Source organism: Falco punctatus (assembly GCF_963210335.1).
Source record: "Falco punctatus genome assembly, chromosome: 1".
NCBI lineage: Eukaryota > Metazoa > Chordata > Aves > Falconiformes > Falconidae > Falco > Falco punctatus.
In genome coordinates this window covers 85,041,913-85,055,927 of record NC_137580.1, presented here as the reverse complement: position 1 = coordinate 85,055,927, position 14,015 = coordinate 85,041,913, and the positions used below count along the sequence as shown (strand labels likewise).

Sequence of the window (14,015 nt, the reverse complement as noted above, 5' to 3'; positions counted from 1 at the left end):
GCCAGAAGCACCTGACAGTTACAGGGTAGCTAAGCTCCCTGTCTTGTTTAGCTTGATCTAGACACTTGCCAAGGTTTAGTTCTCTGAAACAGCACCTGCCAGTTAAGTTGTTTGATAGTTCTATGATGTTGAAGTATGTGTCCTCTATTTTCTGTTCCTCCAGCTTTCTGAAAAATTCTTGGCTTCTGTTGTATTGCTTCTAAGCCTTCTGCTGTGGTCTCAAACACAAGCCATAGTCAAACAAGGTCACCTTGCTGATGTAACTCCAGAGGAGGTCCAGGGATAGTTGCCTCCCAGGCAGCCTGTGCACTCTTTTCCCTAGATTTCTAGCAAACCAACTGGCTGTCTTAATAAGAAATCACTGTGCAATTTTGGCCTGCATCCTTTTGGCCACAAGAAATCCTGCAGCAGCTGAATGTTCCCACCCGGAGACTTCTCTTGAAATATGGCAAAGCCCTGAGGAGCAGGAGCTCCAGCCGTGAGCCTTGTTGACTCCTTTGTAAAGCCAGCACTGGGGTGATGCCTGTTGTCTATTTCCTGGCTGTCCAGGCATGCTTAAATAACCCTTGAGGAGCGGGTGTCATGCAGCACATGTTACTAAGCTTCAGAAGTCCAAGGTGGTGAAAACCCCATTCTCTGCATACAGCACATCAGGGTGTAAAATGTGGTATAAAGTCAGATTCCTGATCTCTGTGGTTCTTGATGATTCTGTGCATTGAGAGGAATAGTCTTGTGAGCACTGGGGAAACTGAACTGGAAAATTTCATTTTTTTACACAAAACTTGTGGTGGAGCTTTTAACAAGCCAAAGTATTGTAAAGGCAGGGTCACTGGGGAAACGCACAGCATGCTCTGTGTTTCTAGTATTTTTATTTTCATTCAGTGTGCAAGTTAATGCTCTGCCTTAGAAAGATGACTAGCTTAAGCCTATAATTAATTAATATTTGAGGAAAAGTTAGTCTTTGCAAAGAAACTTGGTTATGAGGTGCGATTTCTTAAGTTAAGAGTCCTCTGTGTATTATTGTGACCACCTCTGGTATATAGATTAGCATATATATGAAAATAACGCTTGGAAAATGAATTAGTGTTTCTTATCTCCCCTCCCCAGAAAGAAAGCTGGAAGACCCTTGCTCAGCAGAAGGTTAACCGTAGTGACAGAAGAGAAGGCAAAATCATTCTCCATTTTCTGTAGAGAATTATGATATAGCTGATATATAGGGTAGGGATCGCTTAAGCAATGACAAGAAGCCATTCAGTGGAGAAGAGCAGCAGAGCTGGCTACCCAGCACAAATACACATCTCTCCTTATATGTCTGAATTAAACAGAGCAAATGAGGACAATTGTCACGCAGACATCAGGCAAAATCCAAATCCCCTTGGTCTAAGATGTGCACCTACAATTTTTAGTGGTGATGGTGTGGCAGGATTTATCAGTGAGGCATTAAGCAGCTTTAAATTACAGGAGATTTCATATCTCTGTATTGCTTACAAACAAGATTCCCTGTTTCTCAGCTTCTAGAAATGAAGCCCTCTGGAGTTGCATTTTACCTGTGTGAGATGCCTTCAGGTTGTCAGATAGTTCCTTAATTAGTTTATTTTCTTCTTTGCTCCAAGGAATGAGTATATTACTTATTCTATGTTCCCAGACTTCTGTTAGTCTGCGTTTATGTATTTTGTCTTCAGAATGACCTAGCACTGGGCTAGCCTCTAGGGTAGTGTGAAACACACCTCTCTGGCAGAGACAGTAGCTCAAACTTGACTAATGGTAGAATATTAATAGCAGCAATAATAATTAAAACAGTGCACTAAAATACCCTTGGGTGCTGTTGCTAAGTTAGACTGTACCCCTAAAATTCCAGAGGAAAGGCATAAATTTTAGTAATTTCCATCCACAAAGTGAACAGTTGTCTCATTCAGCAACTGGAGTAAGCTTTCATCCCCGCTGCGGATGTTTCATTAGGACACAGTTCTCCCAGAGGGTCGTGGTGCAGTTTACATTAAACTCAAGATAAAAATGACATTGAAGCTTTACTCCTGTATTTTCCACACTGCCTGAAAACAAATGCATGACCTACAGCTAGTTCATTGGCTTATTGCCTCGGTGTTATTAACCCACATGTACCCACGAGACAGGGAATTTGTGTTCTGTTTGCTCATAGAGGACCACTCAACTCCTTTGCCTGACAGCTCTGGGAATCTCTGGAAGCAGTGGGGGAAAAGTTTCTCTGAGTACAGGTTCGAGCAAATAGTGTCTGTAGATGAGGAATGAAGGGCAGGGCTGTGAGCACAGCCTCAGTCAGCTGGGCAGACTGGTAATGGCAATAATCTGTTCCCACAGTGTGGAGCACTCACTTCTGCATTGCTTTCTGATGGCAAATTAATTTCAATCTGCAAACACTGAGAATGTGACTTCAAAAGTCTGTGCTCTGTAGGCAAGTAGGAAAAAACACCAGGTAATGTGGAGGGAAAAAGCAAATAGGCTCTCAGCAGACAGATCTTGACAGGAGCAGTGCAGGAATGTTGAAGTGCTATGATGGCCATAGCTCCTCTGAGTCAGGGAGAGACTAGCGTGTGTCCTTGGCCCACTCAAATTCACAATCATACTTAGGTATGTTGCCTGGTCTAGGATGTGTGTCTAATTTCCGTCAGCCTCAGTAAAGAGTAAACATATGCTGACCTCCTTTTCTGAATCAAGGTAAGAGCTCATAAATATAAAAAAATCCCCATACATTGAAGTGTTTTGCTGCTATGAAGTGTGCACCCTAGATCTTAGCTTTGCATTAGACAGTAAATGTGGCTGGATTTAAAAAAAAAAAAAAAATTCTAAATGTAACCAAAATTTAATTAAAATGCAAGGTTTTTTTTCTGAAGTGCCCAAAATAATTAGAAGGTAAGAAACTGTTGTTAATATTTAACTTCTAAATGCATGAAATTGTTGAATGCTGTGCTATTCACCTCTAGCTAGCCTTTAATTTAAACAAAAGCTATAAAAGTGCAATTTGGCTTCAGTCCAATGAAGCACTTAAATATGTTCCTGGTTTTAAGTGTATGAGTAACCCCAGTGAAGTTAAGACATGCTTAACTGCTTTACTTGAATAGGACATTTCGTAAAGTAGTTATAATACACAAAGAACAGTCCTGTAAATATCACTGGGAAAGATACAAAGAGGAGTAAAGTTCGATCTGACTGCTCTTAGGTTTTCAGCAAGCTGGTTTTGCCCAGTGATTATCCTGCAGGGTCCTGATCCAAAGTTTATTCAGGTATTTTGATGTGCTCCATCATTTGTTGTTACAGAGGCTTAGTTTGGCAGGCAGTTCCCTAGCCCTGCCTACTGAGGGAAATACATACAGCACATGCACCTTCATTTATCCTCTCTGCTTGACTCAGAGGCATGCCTTTTTATAAACATGCTGCTACTCCACCAGGCGCTCTGCTCAATCCCATATAAAGCATCTAAACATCATGGATTTAATTCTTCCATTTTCAAGTGCTAAATCAATGTTCTTTATGCATTTGTTCTTGGAACACTGCTCTATTTGAACCATAATTCTTCCCACATGCCGTAAACTTGGTCTGTTTTCACTCTGATAGAAACTGATCATTTAAAGCAAGAGGGAAAACCCTGTGACTACTGTTTGAACACTTCAAGGCCATTGCTGGTTAGTCAGATCAGCTCCTGCGTCACCTCACCACACCGAGTGCTGTGATTACCAGGGAAACACTATCTTTCAGGGCTACAACCAGCCCTGCAACTGCTAGGACAAGGCAAAATTAAGAGCTTCTTACTACAGCTTTGGCAGGCAGTTGAGGGGATGGGTTTACTCAGTTTATGAGTGACCTCCCATTTGGTTGTTTATTCCTCTAACTGTCCTGTATTTGTACATAGATAGAAAGAAACATTCTGCTGCATAACTGCATTTGACCAGAGATTAAAGCTGGTCTTCTGTGAAATACACTGAAGCCCATTAAAGAAAGGATTGCTTGCCAAACATTATTGTATGTCCTCCCAAGACCATAAAAAACATTGTTAGCTGAAGTAATAGTGGAAAATGATTGCATTCCGCTATCCTACTCCTTACCACCACACTGCAACGTGACAGCAAACCTGTAATGAAATCCAGAAAGAGCTCTGCAGCAGTTACCTTGAAAACTTTTTTATTGCCCTACATTTCTTGATAACACTGTGACACTCAGCCTCTGCCCAGCACCAACAGCACTGGCTGAGGGAGTGAGATAGCCAAAATTAAACAAAAGGACCTTGAATTTTTAATATTAAATACTTGCAGTAAATTTTTTAATAGTCAAGGATAACTTTCTCTATTTACATATTACTGTCTGAATAACAGATAGCTTCAAGGGCACAGCAAAGTGTTCTGTGTAAATGGAAGATGGTGAGTCTACTCTTATACATTATTTATTGAAAATTATTCCTTTGATTTCATCCACTCCACTATTTTTCCCTTACGCCTGTCATGGACTTGAAGTACAATGGGAGAGACATTTCAGAGAAGGTGGTATCTTAAGATATGCAGTCCACTTTTGGTTATTTGGGCAGTTTCTGTCTCACTTCTTGCAGACATGCTGGGATTAATTCTTCCTTTGCCATAAAGATCCTTTTTTGGGATCTTGATGCATCAGCTTGAGTGGAAGAGTACTTCTTAATGGGAAATGTGCTAGAATTCACCATTGGAAATGCAGCTAAATAGCTGGCTTCACATTGCTACTGGAGAGTAATGACCCTTGGTGGCAGGAACAAGAAGTGGTGCCACAGGGTAGCAGCCAGTTTTGCGAATGCACCCTAGAAAATGTTTTCTGGCTTCTTGAATGGCTCTCTGTGAACCTTCCTTATGTGAAATAGGAGATCTTAGTTTTGGCAAAGCACTGAGATAAGAGTGCGTTCTCTCTCCTCCATAGACAGCATAGTTCCCAGAATGAAGTTTCAAAAATTTGCACAAGAGGTAGTGTTTTCTGACTATGTTTTGCTGGTAAGAACTTTGGATCAAAGCAGTGCTATTGCGAATTGGCAAAATGCCTGTAGTTTTGCCTTTATTTAGTATCACTTCATTGGTTTCACTGATGTTTATATTTCAATTCAAGTTCAAAGTGCTGTCCAATCTCAAAGCAGAATTTTGCGAGACACCCCCCCCCCCCCCTTTTTTTTTTTTTTTAAACAACTCTTGTCTGGTTTTTACTTTTAAAGGATGCAAGCTAAAAATCCAGTTGGAACAGAGACCAGGATCTTTCAGAAATCCTGAGACTCACTTGACAAATCTAAATAAGCCATTAGTGTTTAATCACCTAAAATTAGGCAGAATGCATCTCACTTGGAATTTTGTGGGGCTCTTCCTTAAATTTAAGTGCACCAACATTAAAAATAAAATTGCATGGGGGATACATTTTCTTTGGGGATTTTTGGAAAAGCATTTGAAAGCAGATTTCAGTTTCTCCATTAATTTCCAATCAGCCTAATGCTTTGTGATGCAGCATGCATACAGCCACAGGCAGATCTGAATGGGCACACTAGGGGATAGAGTAGAAATTTCTTACAGATGGTATTTCAAAACATATTAGTGACTCAAGATAAGTTACCAAAAAAAGGCAAATATTGTTTGCTACATAAGGATCTGAGCATGAGCTTTTAGTCATTTTTCATGTTAATAAAGAGGCTCATTTTAAAAGTGATTTGAACTAGTTTTAGCATTTTTATATGTATAAATCAATATGAGTATTAGACATGATGGCATGTTTCTGGTATTGTTTGCCTGAGGAAAGCCGTAAATAGCTCAGTGAAATAGAAGGCCTCCTATATTATGTGTGTGGCAGCTACTTTCAAAGAGTCTAATAATCCTAAATGTAAGGGTTAATATTCTTTACAAGTGGGGCTGTCTTCATGCTGTGTATGTTAACTATGCATATATATTGTCCTATCAGTCACTGATTGACAATTCTCAGGGCTTCCTACCATGCACATAAAATAATTTGTCATAGGGAAGGAAAGAATAAAGCCAAATAGAGCAGCATGTTAAAAACCAAAAGGTACAGACATGTTGTGCTTTTTGTGTGGTGAGAAATCAGTCCCAGTTGCACTGGCCTGGAGTTTAAAAGGAAAGGAAAAAGGACAAAAATGAATGTCTGATTCTTAGGAAACACTTGTCCCATGTGTGTTATTGCGACTTCATGGGGATCTTTAACCTATCTGTGGAACTGCCTGTGTCCCGGCTTCAGAGGGTTCTCTCCTTCATGGAAGTATTACAGGATCGAAATCCTGTAAATTTGGCCTTTTCTGTAGGAAATAGGACAGAGAGGAGACAGTTCTAAGGTATGAAAGACATTCATTTTAAAAAGGCTGCCCCTGTTCTTCATTCTGCAAATCCTATAGGCATGAAGTCCAATTGTTCAGCCTGGGAATGTGGGAAATTCCTGGGACCAGATATGTGTGCTGGTAAACACATGGAGTATTGCAATCGTTTGTTTCTGGTTGATATTAAAGGACACTTTTCATTGATACAGGAAGTGTTTGAGATTAGCACGGAACTGAGGATTTGGCCTGATTTCTTTCTGGTGAACGTGAGTGATTTTTGCCTTGGACTTTTAGATGCCAAATAAGGAAAAATGTGTCCAGGCAGCATGGAGGAAAAGCTGCTTGGAATTCCTGCAGTATGGAGTAGATTTAAGTACTGTCTTTATTGTAATCCTGGAAATGACCATCAGTATCACTGTACCAGGAAAGCTGGAGGACAGATTATTTTAGTTGATTTCCCCTGACTCCCCTTTAATGTGAAGCACTGAGACACTGTGGGAGAAGGAACAGACACAGTTTGTACTCGGGAACAGTTGTGTAGGTATCTTTTTTTTAATTAATTTCTTCTTCAGAGATAACTGCTGAGGACGTGCTGCATGGAGTGTGGCCAAGGGAGCAGCTGTAGTCAGGTAGAAGTTGTTCAGGGAAGCTCACTGTTTACAGACTGTAAAGTCTGGAGAGAGGAGCGTTTTAAGTAACACAGACTATGAAGATGATCCCTCAAGCAATAGAAAGGCTAGTCATTTCTTCAGCATTACATTTAGTTCTTGAAAAACTGTCATTCAGTTTGTTCTTTCAAGAATCAGGCAGTAAAGCTCAAAAATGGCTTTCATTGCTTTGGCAAATGCTTTCTTTGTTGAGGACCCAAAAACCAGATGGATGGGAAGTCAGCATTAATGCTAAATGTCCAAATACTGACAGGAGTGTTATAGCACTTGCAGAGGTGAAGTGAAAATTATCCCAGTTTCTTTAGCTGTTACTCAGGGGAGGAAATTCACCCACCAAATCCTTTGTTCATCAGTGTTGATGACTTTTTTGAGCTGCCTAGACTATCAAGCTTACAGCCGCCACAAGAATTGCACCATAACTTGTATCTGCACCTTCCCAAATAAATTCAGAAAAAAGGAGGTGTTGATTTTTTTTAGGTACGATAAATAAAAGTGAAGGCTGTTCTATGAAGCAGCACAGACTTCAAAGAAACAGCCATGGTAAAAAGGTATCTTCTGGTATTACCATACTTTCTGGGCTTTTTCTGAAAACAACAGTTGCTTCTCTTTTTTAGTGTAGTTGTAAATACAATGGGCTGCTTCTCTCAAGATATGTAGAGCATCAGTGTTCTGTACTGCTGCTCCCTTGTTCACAGCTGTGAGCATTTATATTGTGATTCTTAGTGAATGCTGTCTTTGAGCTGGAAAACAGGAAGAAGAAGTAAGAGCAAGTCTTCAACACAAAAATTTACTGTTTGGTTGGGTTTGGTTATTCTTCCTTTTGGATAGGGCAGAAAAATCCATCCTTACTAGGAAGAGAATGTTATGGTATAATACAGTTAATACCTTCTATTGAGAAGGAGAATTAATTAGGAAGAAGTTGGAGGCCTCTGCCTGACAGATTCATGATCCATGAAGCTAATCAGTTTTGTAGCCTGTCATTGCTTTTGTGGTGGATGGGCCAGCAGTTGAATCCCATGCTGGGGAAGGAGATGTTTGCAGCTTGTCACATCTTCACTATTATGCCAATGTGGAACAAGAATGTAATGTTAGTTTATTGCTGCATCTCAAAAGTTACTATTGCATCTAGCACTAGCTGCAAAGCCTCAGTGGTTTTCTGTAGAAAGAAATCAGGCATTGAACTAGCTACTAAATTTAGTGATTTAGCTGTTGTAAGTTGCCTGTGCCTACAGAAGTCAGAGCAGCATTTAGGTACTAGAAGGTAACCATCTATGTAAGCCCGAGCCCCTGAGCCTTTGGTTTAACTGCGTTCAAAATACATATTGACCTGGTGATTAAAAGTGGTATTTGTTAGCATTAACAAGCAAGGTTTCAATAATCTTCTGAATATTTATCTTTGTCCTTTTATTGATCGTGTACCCAATGAAGTGGTGTTCCGCCTCTTTCCCCTGTTGTGGCTATAAAACATGAACACAGACCATTCTGCAGCTTTCAAGGTATGGAGCATGTTGGGCTTCTTGATGTGCCAGAACTGCAGAGGAGGTTTCTTCATGCCCAGCGATTTCATCAAGTATGTAAAGGAGAGAAAACCACAGTCATCTCCATCTCAGTGGTTCATTGGAAGAACATATTTTGTATTAAATACTTTTAAAGATTCATGAAGTAGCTTTAATTTTGTTTGCATTTCTTCCTGAAGGGTAAAGCTGTCAGAAATCTCTAAATGCATTGCCTAATCCATTTCCAAACTCAGTATATTAAGGTCTGCAAGCAAAACTAATTTTTGGAGTTTAGCAAGTATACAGACAGGAGAAAGACAGCAGGAAAGATTTTTCTTTCCTTGGTAATGCACTGAAGTACCCGCATGGCTATAGTGTCAGTCCTTCACAAAAAATAGCGCAACTCAAATGGAATGTAAGACCAGCCCTGATAAATAGAGGGCTTCACGTTTCTGTTGGATCAGATACCAATAGAGTGAATACATCTGTCAAGGAATGAAGGTTCAGACAAAAGAAAATTTCCTTCCATTTATTGCCTACATGCTCCCAGGACTGCCACAACAGGCTTATGTGCAACTGAGAAGCTTTTGTTTTCTCGTTGTCCCTGTTTCTAAACTGTGACCTTTTTTGTGTTACTACATGAATTTTTTCCCAAGGTTCTGGTCTGCCAGCTGAAGAGGCTTTCCTGTTTTCTTTTGCCTGCATAGACAGTGCTCACAGCTGGGCTCAGGGGGCTGGCTGGGAGACGTTCATTTAAGGAACCGGTTCAGTGCAAGGGAAGAATGAGTGAAAATCATCTCCAGAATAGAGAAAAATGATCTGACATCAAGCTGTCTGTCACGTACAAAGGAAATACCTCTGGGTTGCCAGCCGAGCTCTGCAGTAACGAATATAGAGCAAAAACATTCAAAGACTCTTTGCAGGGTAACAGCAGGATGCCTCAGGTTTGATGCTTGGCATGTTGTATGAAAGGTGCCTCAAGGGCGGTTTCACGTATCAGGTCTAATCCATCCTCAGCTAGTCCATGGAAATGATTAGCCATGGCATTGTCAGCCTTTGCTTGGAATTGCTCGTCCTAGATGCACCCAGCTGTGTGTGTCTGCAGCATACCTGTCTGCCCCGGAGAGAGGCACTGCTTCTCATGCAGACCTGAACTCCTTTGCTGGTGGTACACTGTGAGACCAGATGACAGTTCACAACACTAATTTGGAATCACAGTAATATTAGATGTGAGCTGTGCCTGCCCAGCTTAGACCATCGTTAGCTACCACAGAGGTCAAATGAATGCTCTAAATTCTTCCCGAACTCAGTATTGTTAGACAGATGTTAATGAGGCCAAGTTTCAGCTATCAATTACTGTAATTGTCCTCCCTCACCCAGTTGCCACAGTCCGTAATGTGATCAGACCTAGTGCAGAGAAGTGGAAAGTGGGGTGGTACCCAGCTCCCTTCCCTGGCATGTGCTGGGTGTAGTGCTGGTGTGGTGGGCTCCCCAAGCAGGGTGGCCAAGCACAAGCAGTGCTGCCTTAAGCACCCAGGCACTTTACTGCACAGTATCAGGGCTACCAGAAATGGATATTTTCTTAATTTCTTACCAAAGTCCTTTTGGTGGTAAGATTGAAGGATATAAGAGTGTGCCTTGCTAGGACACCTTCCTACAGTTTGATGTCTTCACCTTCTGGTTACTTTTTTTGTCAAAAGAAATAATTAAAATGACTAATCTTTTTTGAAACTCGTCTGTAGTTAGCTCATAGCTTTCTTACCTCATGCTTTCATTCTGTCTCCAAGACTGCTGCTCCAGTCATTTTCTGTGAGGATGCCCTATGCCTTATTGAAAGTCAGTAGGCTTGCTATAGCCTTACTTTTCTCCTAGGTCTTCTCTAGAATTAAGTCTGTCCTGCTGCCATGCTCCAGGACCAACGTCAAGGACTGCACCAAGGAGGACTTCATGTGTCCTCCTGACACTGACTTTCTCAACCTTGCATGCAGGCACAGGTGACGGGATGTTCTGTTGCAGTGCATTTGGTCTGTTGTCAGCATCTGGCCAAGCAAAGGTGCTGTAAGGTGGCAGAGGCAGGGTTATGCTTTGGTGGTAGTGCATTGTTGTGCATGACTTGCTAATGTCACTGACTGGCTCACAGTGACAATTGCTGGTTAGGGTTTCTTGGAATAAGGAAGTTTTAACTGTAAATTGCTGCGTCTGGTATCTACAAAATACATTGGGAAGCGTTTGGGTGACAATCCAGCAAAGCACGTAAGCACCCACTGGTTTTTAAAGGAAAGGCCCTTTGACTGGGGTTGCTCATGCTCTCAGACATCATCAGAAGTGTTTGTTAGTGGACCAGTACTTTCTCCTGACTACCTCAGCACATCCATCTCATTTTCTGACGTGACTGAAGGAGCTGGGAGTTCAAGGTTGACTGGAAGTCTGCAGGAAATAAACTCCTAAATCACTGCTGTGCTTTGAAAAGTCAACTCGGCTGGACAGCTTCTTTTGCTGTTCTTAATCCTTGCTGTAATAAATTAAATTATGACAGCTTTTAAATCACTGCTAAATTCTGAGGTTTGCCTTTTCCCATCTAGATGTTCCTGTTGCAGCGGGGTTACCCAAGATATTCTGGTAAGTAATGGTTGGAGTGCTCTTTCTAAATGCAAACAGACATAACGCAGTTTTTCAACTATGTCCTGCTAACAAAGGAAGGGGAGAACTAACAGAAGGAAGGTTGCAGTGAGAAGTGATAGGAATGACTTAACCCCGGTGGGATAACAAATTCAAAACAGCCTTTTATCTAAAACAGTCCATGATGCCTTACAACGTAAGTAATCATTGATAGCCAAGGCATGAAGAGTCTTGTGAACCAGTGAGACCATGGAGTCACACTTAGGATAATAATGCATTGATTTAATATGACAAAGAACAAATAAATCAGAAGTGGAGGTTATGGTTTAGGTGTGCTGGTTTTAAAGATTGAATTAGAAATAACGATTTTCTCAGAATTATGTGGGAGGATGGAGGAAAAGCACTGAGGATTAGTCCTGCTCAACATTTCAGTCTCGACAGGACTATGTGGCTAGCTGCCCAGGTGTTCCAGTTCACTTGCCATTAGAACAAGTACTTTTTACTCCAGAAGAGTTCATCAAAATTTCTTGATCAGAAGCTAAAGGAAGCCCAGCCTAATCTGCTGATGTCTTGTGCTATTTCAGTGGTTCCCTGTCTTTTCATAGGCAAAATACTTTGGTCCTTCCAGACATCCCTCTCTGCTTCTGACATTTGTGTTCATCCTACTTGTCCTTTGATTGCTTGTCTCTCTACATTGCAAGTGCTGCTTTGACTGCCCTATATTCACTGCTGTACTTCCTCCTCGGCCACAGTCTCCTTGCCATCTCCAGACTTCAGCTACATGGTTTCTTTGCTTCCCTTCTTTTCTGCTATCTCTGAGTGCTGATGCGTGACCCCACCAGGATGCATGGCCTGAGTTGGGCTCCCTCCTCCGCCTCACTTCCACCAGTAATGCACCCACTCCCTGGGTACCAGTCTGATTTACTGAGATGCAATTTGCTATGCCCTGCTGATACAAGTGAGGCTCTGATGCAAACTTCTGTCAGATCAAAGATGCCCCTCATCAAGGGGAATCATGCAAGGTCCATGTTTTTAGCTGATGGCTCTGCTGTTAGTGAAGTATTCCTGATGGACTTCTTTGATATGTTGGTGTGGTCAAGAAGAAAATCACGTTAAAAAAGAAGTTCAAAAAGGAGGCTGTGTCACAGCATTCACACCTCCTGTAAATCTTTGTCCTTGTTCTGGGTTTCTTTTTAGACTGTGTAAGATTTGTGCTTAGCCAGAAGTTTTACACAGTGGTCTTCTGTGTGGCACAGGACTCCAGCAAGCGGCCGGTAAATAGCTGTGGCAACACTAATCAATGGCAAGTACTCGGGTCTCCAAGCGAATAGTGCTGGGATGAGTAGGAATTACGAATAATTGCACTATACTAGGTTTCATAACTAATTTCCAGAGGTTACCCAACATTCAAGTATTTGTCACCCTCCCCATCCCCATGACTGCTGGTAGTGGGGAAAAAAAAGTGATTGTTATGCCAAAGTAATGAGCAAAGAGGTCAGAAAGTTTGATAAGAGCAGGAAAAGTCATTTCCTGTGATATCATTAGCAGTATTTTGGAGAGTAGGTTCACTAATTGCTATGGTAATTCTGAATGGCTTTTGACTGTGAGAACAAGTAGGTAATTTTTTAAAGTTAGCATCTTGCTAGTGGGAGAGAATTCCACTAAAATAAGGCAGTACGGTGTTACAGAGGGGCACAGGCTGGGGGCTTGGGAAGCAGAGGTTCTGCTCTATGCTGTGTGACTTCTCCAGACCTTGGGTTTTCTTCTCAAAATGGTCTATATGTACATATATGCTTCAGTGCATTTGAGCAAGCACAAAAACAAACTGTGAATCTCGGGATGTAGCTGTCCACCAAGGTGACATCTCACATGGAGCAGATCTGTTTTGCAAATATTTCAGCAAGTATGTCTGTACAGCAAACATCATGTATTTGTTATCGCTGCACAAACTGCAGAATCAGAAAGGGCTGCAAGTCCTCTTTGTACAGGCAAATGCAAAATTTGCTTGAGCAGGTCTTGCTTTTAAAAGTATGAGATCTAATTATGAGTTAACAGCAGACTTTGTGATGGTTCCCCTGGGAGCACAGACAGGCTACAGTTTTGTGGGCCGCCTTCAGGTTGTTTTTGAGCAAAGTCATTGATAATTCTTTTGGTTTTCAATAGATGCTTTTAAACCTTCCAGAGAATGAAAGCTGCTACAAGTCTGTGTGCATCCAGATGTACTTTTGTTTTAACTGGGTTGACAGAAAGGTTGCTGCTCCTAGCTGTTTTGCTTCTTTTGAGATTAACACATCTTTATTTGGTGTTGGAAAGAACAAAGCCTGCAAGTTCCTATACACTGGAGAGCAATGAGGAGAGGACACTCTTCAGTGTATTTTACTTCCTAGTGGCTGCTTGGGTTTTAATTCTTTCTTTCTTCTCTCCAGGTGCAAACAGATGACCTACCCAGATGACCTGCCCCAGATCTCTGTGGTCTTCATATTTGTAAACGAGGCACTCTCTGTTATCCTGCGCTCTGTGCACAGCGTTGTGAATCACACCCCGTCGCACTTGCTCAAGGAGATCATCCTGGTTGATGACAACAGCGACAATGGTGAACACACATATCTTTTCCTCTAAGTACTGTATCCTGTCTGGTTAATGTACATGAAATGTAAATCAAAGGAAGTTTGATTGCTACTAACTGAAATGGTTTGGGGGGGGGGGTTTCTTGTTTGTTTGTTTTTTTCTTAATGTTGGGATGAAACAGCATTGAGTCGTTCTGCATGTAAACAGCCGAGGGAGGAAGGTCATACATGCCACCACTGATTTATGGCTAATAAGCTAGATCCTAAGTTGGTGTAAATTAACATTACCTTTGTTGAAGTCAGTAGAATTTATGGTAGTTTGTTTGCTGATGAGAGTGTTGATTGAGCCACTTGCACAAAGCTG

The 14,015-nt window shown here is 41.4% G+C and overlaps 1 protein-coding gene across 5 annotated transcripts in view; it reads left to right on the top strand.

Annotated features, from left to right (window-relative positions):
* The window catches only part of GALNT9 (polypeptide N-acetylgalactosaminyltransferase 9), a 313,510-nt gene that overhangs the window by 155,164 nt on the left and 144,331 nt on the right, over positions 1 to 14,015 (top strand). For 4 of the 5 annotated variants that reach the window (XM_080373517.1, XM_080373516.1, XM_080373515.1 and 1 more), the window contains one exon: positions 13,511 to 13,677. In XM_080373517.1, coding sequence (XP_080229643.1) covers positions 13,511 to 13,677 — 167 coding nt within the window. Of the gene's footprint in view, positions 1 to 11,053; positions 11,085 to 13,510; positions 13,678 to 14,015 lie in introns of those variants that run through there. The other variant, XM_080373518.1, reaches the window with a different exon arrangement.